We start from the raw sequence: 14,925 nt of genomic DNA on the forward strand, positions 1-14,925 counted from the left end.
GATCTAAATGAAAAAACGATGTATTTCAGCAAGTATTAAAACCTTTTTGTTTTATTTTAGGCCTTCTTCAAAATACCTATGCCACAGCAGTTGATTTTTTTTGCCGTAAAACCAAAATAGTTTCATCCCTGCCGACTTGCCGATCGGTTAGCGTGAGCCCTGACTGAACTCTGCAGAAACTTCACATCGAACTTCACATCGAACTTCGCATCGCGAGGTAAAATAAAATGTCGGAAAACTTTTCTTTGACGCATGCGCATTTGCATATTTTGATAAAATAACTTACCTTGTCCAAAAAATTCCCTCACAATCATCCTACTCCATCGACTACTAACTTCCCATTTTCGACATGGATTGCAAATATCTGCACATTTTAGAGCAATCTTATGAAATAAAAAAGTAGGAAAGAATATATAAATACCAAAAACAGGATGGATGTAAAAATGGTGTGTATATACAATATTATTAAACACATTATTATTATCATTAACATTATTATTATTGATATTATCATTATCAATACCATAATATTATCACAACTTTAAATCATTATTATTCACTTTATCATCATTATTGTCATAATTACAATACAGTATTATTATCATCTTAATTATTAGGATTATTAACCATGATTTTAAAAAAAATGTCAATTGTACTTATGCGAGAAAAAAAAACCCATTTTATTTACATACATGTCATTTCTAATACATAGCCAGTTACAATAAATGATCTTCAATCATATAGAACAAGGTGCATCTGTCGCCCCTATGAGGAAAACATTTGTAATTGATAAAGCCTACTTTTGTCATCATGCTAGACATTTTAAACTCACTTGTAAAACGAACAGACGGTGGCTGGAATTTGCTTCCATATGCAGTGTCTTTTGATTGAGATGTTCCTGCGGAGAAAATAAAATTCTTGATTTTGAGGTTGTATTTCGTTTGTGTTTAATCATATTTTTAAAATCATTTGTCTTCCACTTTCATTGAACAGCAATGAGTGACTATTCCACTTTATGGGATAGATGTGATTTTATTTATTTTTTTATTTCCCTTACATTCAACAGCAAGTACACTCAACACTTACAGGATGAGAATGATGCTTTATAAACTAAGTCCCTTTATAAGGCTTAGGGAGCGGAGTTGATTTTAGTCGTGAGAAAAAGTCATGTTGTGACAGGAATTGAACCCAGGATCCTGGGATCAGAAGGCAAGCATCTGAAGCACTGAGCAATTCAACTCCATCTATAATAAAGTCTCATTACAATGTATATCGAGTTGAGTTTTATTGTACTTAGTCTTGAGAAAAATGTTTAAAAGCATTTAAAGTTATTACTATAAAATTGTGAGGCAGGCACCCTAACCACCAACACCAATTTGCATCTGTAACTCTCATACCTTATATCTAGTCATTTGTTCACATCTCAATTGATGCAAATCTATTGGTTACCACAGTAGCTTAATTTCAAATTTGTAATTTCAATACATATTTTGTAAATATTAATGCTCTAAGGGATAATTACATTTCTGTTTATTAAGATGGACAAATTGATAATATCATACTATTGGTGTGTAAATAAAGAAAGAGTCTCAACATTTGTTTGAATAAAGGTAAAGCCACAAGGGTTAGGACCTGTAGAAATTCAGTAAAAAGAATCTGATTTTTTTCCCAGTTAGGACAGGGAATATGTGCCCCATATCATGGATCCAATATTAGTCTATATCCTCTTAAAATGCTGAGATTTCTGATAGGGTTTGACATGTTGAGCATACCAATCAAATAGTATAGTTAATCTATTAATAATACTGATAATAACACTATGATAATAAATTAAATCACATCGTATTTCACTGCTAAAAATAAACACCGGCAATTAAATTGTAGAGAGCTCCAACTGTGCTAAAACAATCAATCACTTGAAGAACTCACAAATGGGAAATTTATTGCATCTCAATCAATTACTTGAATCAATCATCAGTATCTTAGGTGGTTGATGATTAGTAAACAAAACTCACCAATATTAATTAAAAAGGCAAGTGGCCTACAGAAGCAGTATAATTTATAAATTCTGTTTTTACTGCAATTTCTTATATTATTTCTTATTATATTAAAAAAAACAAAAAAAAAAAACTCATTTTGCCATGTTTGCCTTTTGTAAATTAGCATAAATTTCAGAATTTTTTTTTTCTGCCTATTCAAATGTTTATTTTGTATGTATATGTGACTTAATAAATAAATAAACCAAACAGTAAATAAATAAATAAAGCTTCTAGATGACAAGAGGTGTTTTAAGGTGTGAAAGCCTGTTTTTGAATCTGAAAAATTATTGTAAGAGTGGAGCTATGAATTGGTGGTAGGATGCTCATGCCAATTTTGCCATTCAAATGCGTTACTATTCCGGAGTTCAAAGTTCCTCATGGTAGCTTCCCGGAAGTCGGCATGGTCTCACACAAACAAGCAACAATCTCACGGAAACTAACTCACTCCTACAAACTGATGACGTCTGCATGTTTTTACTACTGTAATAATCTCTAAAATCAGCTGGCTATGGCATTCAGATGTGTTAAACATCTCATTAAACATATCATTACACTTTGAACCTCCAGCATTGTGTGTATAATGAATACAGGCTCTACACACTGGATTCTTTAGGTCAACATGACCAGGTATGTAATACTATTAAACAAAAAACAAAACAAAAAACAAACAATCTGAATGCAGCTTTAATTTATACAGCAACACATTTTCATCTTGTAATTGGTGAGTACTTCAATAGTCATAAATAAAAGCATTTTGGGGGAGAGGAATTAATATTCTGACTCTGGTTGTATCTACATCTTACCTCAAACTTTTTGAGAAATTCTGCCTGTCGTGCAATGTCTGTGGCCAGGATGAGTTCACGGATTAACCTCTTAATATTATTCCTTGGAAAATAGATGAAAAATATAAAACAGTCTACAGGCATGATATATTATAATCAAATCCAACCAGTAATCAGGTAATGTTTTGATAATAAGAATACTGAGATTAAAACACAAATAACATGTTGAATACAAAAATATATTAGTGTTACAGGCTGTTTCTCCTACTATTCTATGCATCATCTGTTGGCATAGACACCGTAAATCTTTTGTATTGTAACCTTTCGCACTCGCCTGCAGGTCGGTAGAAGATATAAAGTTTTCTAGTCATAATTTTTACTTGGATAAGCTTTTAATGAGAATAAATTTGCACTATGGCAGTCAATGCATTAACAACACTGAGATTAAACACTTAGATGTTAAACTAATATTATCTCTTGCTTCATACACTTGTTTCTTTAAAACTGTACTATAAAGAACTTTTTATTTCATGGTTTAATATAAATAAAACTAAGAGGATTTTATATACATCAACTATTCAAACCTTAATTATAATTATCATTATTATTACATGTAGATGGAAAATAAATGTAGATCTTTGTGTTTTTTATTGAGAATTTTCTGTTAATATAAATGTGCCAAACAGTAATGTTGGTGTAAGCGAAGCTAGCTTGTCATTAAGATTTATTATACTTAAAAATCGATTGATATCCAGGTATTTGTTTTAACATTGCTAGCTTGTTATATTGCAACGATGGGAATTAGAAGCATATTTGATGGGCGTACAGCTTGTGATTTTACGGCCGAGCAATCAAACGAGCTTGGAGAAAGAGTTTGTTGCAACGTAGTACATCTCAGCCGATTCCCGACGTAAATCTAAAATGTCTCAGGTAATACAACAATTTCAATGCATTTGTCAATATACAGTAGCTTGGCTCGCATGATTCCAACATAACAGCGAATGCAACAGAAATAATTTAATAAATAATGGAGATATTCCAACACACTATGATATTCATGACTACACAATGACAAAATTTAGTAGAATGTAGTCCTTATTCAATTTATAAACACTTTAAATAATCTTAGTATTATTAACAATTAATGTAAATAATTTAATCAATTATTTCAGTATTAATATGGGGATTGTAATTACTTTTAAAATCAATTCAGCATATAAGCAATGTAAATTATTTTATTATTGTTTAGGCACATGTAAAAAGTTGGCGAAGCAAAAACGCCTCCAATATTTCATTTTAGTAGAAACGTGCACATCTTAGATATCATTATTCATTAAAGCCAAGCACTCGCTGTGTCGTATGGCAGTCGCATGACAAATCCAATTCCGCTCCCTGCATGCGCTAGACCATGTGACGCTGTCTGCTGATTGACGGCGGCAGACTGAACAGATCATCATTAAAAACGATCCATTGCGTGTGCGTCCTCGCGTTGCACTCTTCATAGGAATGTGTCGGCCGACGACCATCAGGCGCAGTGAATAAGGGCCACAAGTCTGGTACCGACGAAGATACTGATATCAAAAACTTACCATTCTGATTTTGGTAAATGGTTAAACACTCCACATTCTCGTATCAGAGATATTGCTGCCCGAAAATGATGATTCTCCAGTACTGAATTTTGCTAAGTAGAGAGAGAAAAAAAAATAAAAAAATCATTAAACACAATATTAAAAATCCAGTGCTTATCTCATTATTATGTAGCTCCAAAGTAAATAAAAATATTTGTGGAGACTTCTTGACTGCATTTTATTTGTAGTAAAATTATGAATGTTCTATCACTCAGCTTAGATGGTTTGTTTTTCCTGGTGCAACCAATCAGTCATTCTTGTATTAACATTGACAATAGTAGTTTTGTATTGATTGATTTACAGACATTTTACTACAAAAAAAAAACTTAATTGACTACGAGCCAATTTATGAAACTATGCCAAAAATATTGCTAAAAGCTAAAATTTATGCATCAGTTATTAGGGATGGAAATGTGTTTTCACATTCTTATAACAATTACATGGGGGACTATGGACACCTCACTGGGGAAGAAGCTGATCATTCCTACGGAGAACACTGCTTTGAAAATTATTTTTACAGTCTGAGTGCTGTTTTTGGGCATACAGTATAGAGTTGGGACTGAGAAGTATTTCAACCACCTGTAGGGGATTCCTCGGCAGCGAACTTTGACACCTTGTTGGAGAATCTCTATCATGGCCACTGCTCAATGCTGAATAAAAACTAATTTTGAACTGCCTTAATGACAAAATTTATGTCTTGGATATATTGCTCACCTTGTACAATGATGCTAGGTGATGTTTACAGGTGATAAGGAACACCTGATTCACACCTGGATGATCAAGGTCATGTGTCATGGCAGCAAGAAGTGCAGACATGATTTCAATTGGTTGCAAGTTACTGAACAGCTGAATTGTGAAAATAAAATAGTACCGGTAATTTATATTATTAGTGAATACCCAACTAATATTAACAAGAAATTATAGTAATAATGAAATAGGCAAAGCAAAATCATTGCTAATGACAGTTTGCCCTAATCTGTGTCTGTATCTTCCCAGGTACTTATATTTACATAACTGTATGCCAAATTTCTAATGTAAACTGTACAGTATTATTTGTTTTGTTCTTAATAAAACAATAAATATATTTTATGCGTTCGATTTTAAATGCAATTTGAGTTTATATACAGTACTGAAACGCATGTATGTACCCACTTACCTTTTGATCATGAATATAACAATGCATTGCTTGAGTCACATCTGCTGCATGTGTGGCATTGTGATATGGGTTAACGTTATAGTACCCCTTATGAATTAATCCTATAAGAAAAATAAAGAATATATAAGTAAGTACACTGTCATATACAATTATGATGCTTCAACGAATTATTTATTTATAGCAACAAAATAAAAAAGTATTAAGAAAATAACAATATTTTTATCGATAAACAACCACAATCATACTTGTAGTAAATAAATATCAGTAATAAAATTATAACATCAATAATAAAAACAATTTTTAACAGTTCTTGGATGAACTATCTATCATACATAATGAATTAACCAACAATTAATGTTTTCAATGAATGTGTATGTAAGCTACATTAAAATGTCTACAGGTCTACCCAAAATGAAATATTTCCCCATAATTACATTGAACACTGCCTAGGAATATGGTGTCATCACCATAGAAACATATAAAATACTTATACAGAACTTGACATTGAATGTATTAGCATTAATGAGGATTTCAGACTTACAAGTATTATGGTATAATACCACATCCTCAAACATCAAATATGAATTTAATACTTTAAAATACTTACTAGAATGCAAGGTTGTATCATATTTTTTTGGGGACAAAAACCAAATGTATACATAATTACAATAAAATATATCTATACTACCATTATGGTACAGTATTTAAGTTGAACGTACCAATTCAAATTACACGGCATTACTAAAAAAATATTGCTTTACAAAAGTGCTATCCAAAATTGTGCTTTTATTTGCATATTTTTGTCATGTATTATAATTTGTGATGAATATAGTCTTTGGCTAGTAGTAATGCTTGTACTAGTGGGGAAAAAAATCACAAAAACCTAATTTCTAATTTCTAATTTTGTGTATACATTCCAACAAAACATAATTTTCTACAATCTTTCATTTCATTATTGGTCCAGAGAAATAAATCAAATGAATTTAAAAAAAATGTATAATGCAATGTATTTTAGGTGTAATCATGAAATGTAAGTTAAAACTATGCTAAGTTTGTATAATATGCAGACAGTGAAAGATTAGTACATTTCACCTTGTCACCATGCACATATCTATGTTAAATATATTATGAGTGATGTCTCGGCAATATCAGTTTTTTTAATGTGAAAATTATATGGGATGCATGCTTTTCTTACACAGACGGGCATTCACATGGACACAACATAGCAGTGGTCTCATGCTGAATTTTCCCTCATATCAGGAGTGTAAAATAAAAGGGTATTTCATTTTAATCATGTATTTAAAGATTTTTTTTTCTGTAAACCATATTTATAGAGGGTGACCTTTAAATACAATAAGTTAACATACTTGTAACTTACAATGAGAAATGGACCAAAACAATTAAATTTTAGTTTATAAATCTGCCCTAAGTTCAAGATAAATTGCCATGGAACACTCACCATACCTTTTTGGTTTATAAAATGGTAACCACAGGGATAAAATCCATGGTTAATGTATTAACACTTGGAAAGTGGCCCTTTAAAAGATCATACAATTTCGAGCTTCTTCGTGGTAAAAGGATTTGCAAAACAGAAAAAAAAAATGAAGCTGCCACAAGATTTTAAAGATTTTGAGTAGGTCAGGCTTGGGAAACATAAAGTTGTTTTATATTCTTTGCTAATAATTGTAGTAAATGGTACCCTCATATGTATTGATCAATGTCACACACGTTCATATCCTTTACCTCTGAGTCTTATCAAAACTTATCAAATCAAAAATCAGACAAATGCTATGACGTTAACACAAGTAATGACCTCACGCTGCCTACAGTTACAGCAGATAATTTGCCATTCAAGGCAATCACAAAAATATCCTGTCACATGGTAAGATTAACTGAAATTACAATCACCATTTTTCTTAGTGTTTTTCTATGGCTAGATATGTAAAATATGCAAATTTACAAGTGCAATGCAAATTTTAATGTTAAAATGATTTTACCAAAATAATTTATTACCAATTTGAATGTTTCCAAATAAAAAGTTGAACAGTACTAAGTGTGCTATTCAGATTAAAGAGTGCTTACAGTATGTTGATCAATTAATATGGACATGCATACTTGATTAGTTAATCTGTCATTAATTATTAATTATTTAAATTATTTTCGATTTTTTCAATAGCAACTATCCGCAGTTCAAAGGGACTTCATGTTTTAATGCTGGGATAGGAATATAGAACCATTAAACATAGTACTATATTTATGATATGATTTACATTCAATTTCATAGCATATTGTATATGATTATTATTTTAGTACAGAATTCACTGGTTAAACAAAGAGAACACTAGTCTCTACATTCCAACCACAATAAGGTGAAACTTATTTTTCATAATCAATCTGAGTCAGCAGCACAGCATACAGAATATTAAATGAAGCGCATAAACAATGTCTGGAAAGAAGACCTAACTCGTAAAAATGCGATCGGATGTGTTGGAAATATTTATGCATGCGTGTTAATTTTTTTTTTGAGTTGAGAGGAAATTCACTTGTTTGAACCCAATGAAGTAGAACAAAATGAGAATGACCATCAAATACTGATGTGTAAAGTAGGTCAGCGCTTCATAGAATCCGTCTATGACAGGTGTTTGAAGGAGCATGTTTGTACCTTCAGTCTGGATCTCTGTGTTGTTATCTATTCTTACAACTAATATTTTTGTAGGATGGGAAGTAATTTTCATAATCTATTGAAGCACTACTTTTAAATAATCTTCATTCATGTTTATTCATCATAATCACTTAAATCATGTAGGTTATTTTATTAGTGGTTGTGATACTTTTTTTTTTAATTAAAAAGGTATGTATCCTTTTAATTTTTTAAGGGTCTTTGAATTTTTTTTTTCAATTAATTTCAATGATGTAAATTATAATAATTACTGCATAATTTTATCTTTCCATCCAATAGATATCGTATTTCCACATTGTAGATACAGTATTGAATTTAATTTTTTAGTTGATTTGTAGGCCTATTGTACTGAATTGAATTATAATAATTTTTGAATAATTGTATATAATGGTTTGTAAGGTAATAAATTATATTTATCTTCTTTTTTCATTTTAATGATGTAACTAATAATAAAGTATATGTTTTTGTAGTCTTTCTATATAATATTTTTGCAACTTCATTGCACCATTTTGACTATTTTAAATTGCATTTTATCATCATTTTATGTACAGTGCACTGAACAGATGTAAATCTAAAAATGTGCTACATAAATAAATATTATTATTATTATTATTATTATTATTATTATTATTATTATTATTAATATTTAGCCTTTGGTAAATAATTTTATTAAAGACTCTATCACTAGTATTCTAAATACTTAACTTTAAAGGAATGTACAGGTTTAAAATGTTAATAACAGTTTAAAAAAAAGAAAATCCACAACCAAACTACAGTTTAAAGAAAAAATCTGTTATTCTACCAATTCTGCAGTGTTGCAACTTCAGGCTACATGAGAACACGTCCAGTTATCTGTTATTCTAAAATAAACTAATTCACCCAGGTTTTTGTAATCACGCAATTTGCAAAGTGTTTGAAATCGTTATCATCTGACCAGTCATCTTCAGCATTCAATATTTTCACCGAGACGGATAACATCGACGACTATAAGTATCAGGGGACGGAATTTAAAGGCATCCAAATTCATGTCAACTAATCTTAGGCCTTCAAAACACGTACTGTAGGTCATTAATTGACGCAATTAAAAAAGTTAGCCTAATGTGGTCAACGAACGATGTGAAATTAGCAAACGGGCAGTGCGACTAACCTAAACATTCATAAATGTAACAGAAATATTCTTGTAATAATGTAGATTTTTTTTGTAATTACCGGTATTTTTCTTAATTAAAAAATATTACACTAAAGTACAGTATACATTTCTGATAATTCCTTTCTGTATAAATTGTTAGTTTTAATCTTGTTAGTAAAAACAATATTATCATCATATATCTGGGGAAGTGCTTGCTTGCAGTGCAGTGCAATGTAAAGCACTTGTTGAAATATTTTTGTAGAAAGTAACACATATAAAAATGTTGTTCACACTTACCTATACAACGACGCAATTGTAATGAATCCAGACGAAATGTTCTAATTAGGTCATATTTTTGGAATAATTCCATTACTACTGGTTCTAATGGATGGCCTGTGAAGACAAAATAAATGTATCTTTAAAAAAAAAGAAAATGAAATGCTGTCATTAGAACCTCTTCATTATGGTATTACCTGAAAGGGGGGGGAAAGGCAAAAGTGTTGTCGTTTGGAAATCTCTTTCTTCAATCTCTTTATTACATTTTCAAACATAAAAATGATAGAAACAACAAAAAGGATATTTAAGAAAAAGAACTGGTAGTCCATGTTACCAGCCAAACAATTTTTCACAGATAATATAAATAATTTGACTAGAAATCTGGTTTTATTTTTTTTCAGATATTTTTTGGACTCCTTGTCATCAAATCTCTGGATGCAAGGTCAGGGTTGAGTTGTTCCTTAAATAAGATGCACTTAGTAGCACAGCTGACACTAGTCTACTCAGGAACTACCCACAGCTACAATTTTAGGCTGAGCTGAGCTTGTGCATATTATCATAGCCCTGACAGGGGTCAGGGCTATGTCTATCTCTTGATGTATATTAAGACACTAGTCTACTGTGTGATGATGGCTAATAAGGGACATAGTAGACTGCTGTCTGTGTACTGGCCCATGCTTTTAATTTACTAAGGATGAGAAGGCAGCCCTACTGTCATTGACAAGGTTACTCAAGGTCAACATACCATACAGTATATTCTTGCATAATTATAAGACGAGGCTTAAACTAGCAAATTATGACCGAAAAACAGGGGGTCGCCTTATACGCACAACATACAAATTTTTGATTTATTAAATCATGTTCGTCTTTGTGATGGCGGTCATAACACACAAATTTACTACTGTAATGAAGCTAAATGTTAGTAGGAATGAATGCAATTTAGAATGCGGAGAAATAAGATTTTGATGAACTCATAAAGATTAGCCTTGCATTATTTGGCTCGAATGTAGGTAAAAATGGCCCCGGAAAAAATGGCCCTGGAAAAAATGGCCCCGGTAAAAATGGCCCCAGTAAAAATGACCCTAAATGACAAGAAGGTAAAAATGGCCCCAATGAAAAAATTCAGTAATAGAAATGATATTTTTTTTTAAATCTTCAAATATTTAAATACTGTATTAAGCAAGAATAGAATCAATAACAAAAACAGTTTCACAACAGATGCAAATAATGTACTGAGAGATTATCAGAAAACAATGGCCATTGAATAACATTTTTTTGATAGTAGAAATAAGTTTTAAAAATGTTATTCCACAACAAAGTAGAGGAATGACATACATACAGTACTTCAACTACCAAAATATGCAACTCATAGATAACCACAAAATTCACTTTTGTTAAGTATCAAATGAAATAACTTTACATGTTATAAACAGTGCAAATAAACAGTAGTTAAAGCATGTGGATCAATTGTGTGTTTGAATCACAAGTTCATGTACAGTATGCCATTTTTTCCGGGGCCATTCTTACCGTACACTATTTGGCTCTGTTTTCAGCTAGTAAGATACAGGTATCAAGACTATAAAAAGCAGAAAAACATTGGAATTCCGACAATGAAACCGGGGGTGGGGGAAGTGTCGTCTTATATGTATTTACTCTGCTGCTCACTTCTAATGTTTGTAACATTTCATTTTCACTAAACTTATGTTTTGATTGGAGAGAACCAACAACCATGGACACACATGATCACATTAATGGCTGTAAAACTAAGAGTTAAGACATCATTTTGTACAGAGGATCAATATAGCACTGTCCTACTATAACAAATATATCAATTGAGTGGAGGCAGGAATCACATTGTATACATTAAATGGAACCACTAAACTTATAAAAAGCAATTTAAATAAAGTATCAAAAATTAAGACACCCATGTGGCGTAGTTTCCTATGCAAAGTAAATCTTTACAATACAGGCCTAGATAATACTGTATTAAATATTTCTCCATATAGACACAGATGCATGTCATAACCAAGCAAATTTAAAGATATAGGCCTAAGCCAACATTATAATATCTAGTACCTAAAGAATTAAAGTCAGACAATCCCCAATTATACATCTTTCCCTGTTTAGTAGCAAATCTGAACTTAGGCAGCCTGAGAGCAGATGCCCAAAACCACAGAGAAATCTCTGAAGACACGGCTAGTTTCCTCTCAAACCTGTCAGGCTATTTTCAGTGCGCCCTGATATTTTAAGCTTTTCGGTCTTAAAATACATTGCCTCCCAATTGAGGAGCGATAATATTCTGGATCAAAACAAGTTCTCCCTTGTGAGGGTGAATCGATTTTGATACACTTAAGACTAGCTGTCAAGGTAGAATATATTAATAGACCATGTCTGTGATTTGTAAAGTTCTCCGAAAAAAATGAACGTACAAGGTGTACTCTGTGTACAGGAGCAGTATGCACTAGTACGGTCTTATTCAATTTGAGCAAGTGTCAATCACAGATGATTGTACCAGAATTCTACAATAATACAGTAAGTCTTCACTTGAAGTGTTATTTATGGACTCCTTTTTTATGAAGTAGTGATTACAATGAAAGAACAAAGTGGGGACTTGCTGTACATGAAACAGAAAATAACATATTTGAGCATGACTCTATTGTCTCCCTAATACGACAGGACACAAACTGTGAATTGATATACAGGCACTGTACAGTAGTTTAAATGTACAGCATTATACAAAACTGGTAACAAAAAAACTACAACTGAAACGATACAGTAAAATAAAACTATAAAAAACATGCAAATCAACAGCCTTAGAGTAACTACTGTACAATAATCAATACCGGTAATATAGTAAGAAAATAACAACAAAATAACAGCAGGACATGTTCAAAACATGATATAATAATAATAACAATAAGATCTTTCTTTTACAACGGAAGCTCGTTCACCAAGGAGGTGTTCTTCCACGAGGTCGTATATGTGCCTTTAACATATGGTATCAGATCATGAAATCAAGCAAGAACTACTTACAAATACAAATAATGGATAAGGAAGAAACAAAGATACTACCAAAAAAAAAACAAAAAACCGAAAAAAAACCCAAAAAACTGTACACTTAAAAAATTATGTTGAAATTAACTTTTTTTAAATTTTAAGAGTGGCACTATTCTTTGTGGTCTCATCAATATTGTTCCACAAGTCATACTGTATGAATGAAAAATGTATTGCATATACTGTAATTGTAATAGACAATGTTCAGATGTTCTGTTGGAAGGAAATTTAAAATTAATCTACCATAGTACGTCAATGTTATGCTTTACCAAGAACAATGTATTTTTTTTTAAACGTGATCTGATTCAAAGCTCAGAAGAAACTTCAGTAAAGATGTAAAACACTTCTTGGAAGGAATATAGGTAAGCACCACTATCCTTGTCTCCCAAATTACTATTTTTCCTGAATTCTTTATATTTTCCATGAATATGAAAACATTATGGTTACAAAACAGTACTGTAACACATCACAGGAAATGCTGCTTCTGCACTCATTTGTAAGTAATTATTATTCAGAAAATCAAGGTCATGTTTAGCTGTGAGCTGAGAAGTACGTCTACACGAGGCATAGCTGAGAAGTACATCTACATGAGGCATAGTCTGAGCGAACATTCTTTACATACCATAATTACGCGGAAGTAGCACACTACTCAGGAGGATTCCTAGAAGAAAATCATTCAAGTTCAATAAAGAATCTAAAAACTATAAGCGTCTTCAAGGGAACTACAATAGCCTTTCGATATTAGCAGACTAATACTTGAAGCTCATAGGTTTATTTCGTCAGAACTTGCGTAGTAATAAGAATAACTGACTCCATACTTACTAGTAAAGAATAATTAGTAGGAAAGAATTCCACTTCCTACATTAAAAGTACAAATAAATTATATAATTTACCTGAAGTAAGCCAATTTTTTGAGGTAAAAACTAACTAATGTATTAACGTAACTCTCTTCACTTGACACAGTTATTAGTGTTGTACTCTACAAGCAATGAGCAAATTCTATAACTGCAATTCATCTAGTTCTTCTTCTTCCATTCTGGTACACCTGTCGGTGTATTATCGTACTGGATGAGGGCAGGACCTCTGAGATAGACCAGTACACCAGGGTGAATGCCTACACATCTCGAAAGATGTACAGTCAGGGTCTTATTAGTGCACATGGGGCAATTATGTACACTGGGCCTACAGTTTATATTCCTTATCTGAGAAGAATTACTTCACCTCCAGAGCCATAGGCGAGCGTGTTGTTCAAACAAGCGATGATATGAGGACAGGGCCCCTGCCTTAACCGCTCAGCCATTCGACTCGCATACTATATTTCAACGTAGACGTACATCAAAAGTGCAGTGATAGCACATTCCCTGTTTTCAAAGTGTGACCTGCCACCTAATTATGTGCAAGTACTACAGGCCTACAGAAGCAAAAACGTAATTGACACAAAAAGAGTTGCGTTGGTGATACAATATGATAAACAGTCAGTAATGCACCATAATACATACATAATCTCTCTTTACACTGGCAAAACAACAATGCATTAAAATAGTATGGTAATGCAACATTGCAAAAACAAAATTAATTAAAAAATACACAATTGATCACAAACTCCACACTTTTCAAAGCCTATGTCACAATGCTACCTATTTTCCTACAACGTCTATTAATATTTTCTTCAATTTGCCATCTGTAAAGAATACATGTGTCACATTGCCGGGCAACCATCAGATGAAAAAGTCAATGCTAATTACACAGGTGTTAATGTTGTTAAGCAATGAATAATACCGTAATTATATTTCTTACCTGCTGTTATCTGTTCTAAGTGAAATATATCAAAGTCCCATCGTCCTATATTATTGGAAACCAGTTTCTGGAAAAGATAAAAATAAAATTATGAAAAAAAGATAAGAAGAGCAACTGAGGGCCTATGATCGGTTGGGAAAGGTGAGCTATGGTCTGAAAGGAAATGGATTGAGTGTGCTCCTATTATAGGGATCCAGGAGAAGTATGTCTATGGAGAATTTTGGCTGCAACTGGGAGGGCAGCAAAAACAAGTGCCCGTTTTGCCATCCTTGGGATCTGTGGTTTGCTCCACAAATCTGGCAAGTCAGCTTAAAATGTTTTCACTAAAATATCCACATACTGTATAAACGTTTGTGTATTCACAGTAAAATTGCTGTAACATTA

General features: G+C 32.0%; 1 protein-coding gene across 7 annotated transcripts in view; it reads right to left on the reverse strand.

Moving 5' to 3' along the window:
• The window catches only part of LOC117123845 (high affinity cAMP-specific 3',5'-cyclic phosphodiesterase 7A-like), a 63,852-nt gene that overhangs the window by 6,492 nt on the left and 42,435 nt on the right, over positions 1-14,925 (reverse strand). For all 7 annotated transcript variants that reach the window (XM_033269870.1, XM_033269871.1, XM_033269872.1 and 4 more), the window contains 8 exons: positions 14,542-14,608; positions 9,712-9,807; positions 5,606-5,706; positions 5,164-5,295; positions 4,411-4,502; positions 2,843-2,924; positions 833-898; positions 287-383 (listed from right to left, as the gene is read on the reverse strand). In XM_033269870.1, the coding sequence (XP_033125761.1) occupies positions 287-383; positions 833-898; positions 2,843-2,924; positions 4,411-4,502; positions 5,164-5,295; positions 5,606-5,706; positions 9,712-9,807; positions 14,542-14,608 (733 nt within the window). The remainder of the gene's footprint in view (positions 1-286; positions 384-832; positions 899-2,842; positions 2,925-4,410; positions 4,503-5,163; positions 5,296-5,605; positions 5,707-9,711; positions 9,808-14,541; positions 14,609-14,925) is intronic.

The sequence above is a fragment of the Anneissia japonica genome, unplaced genomic scaffold, assembly GCF_011630105.1.
Source record: "Anneissia japonica isolate Jap-2015-1 unplaced genomic scaffold, ASM1163010v1 scaffold287706_len398110_cov188, whole genome shotgun sequence".
Lineage (NCBI taxonomy): Eukaryota > Metazoa > Echinodermata > Crinoidea > Comatulida > Comatulidae > Anneissia > Anneissia japonica.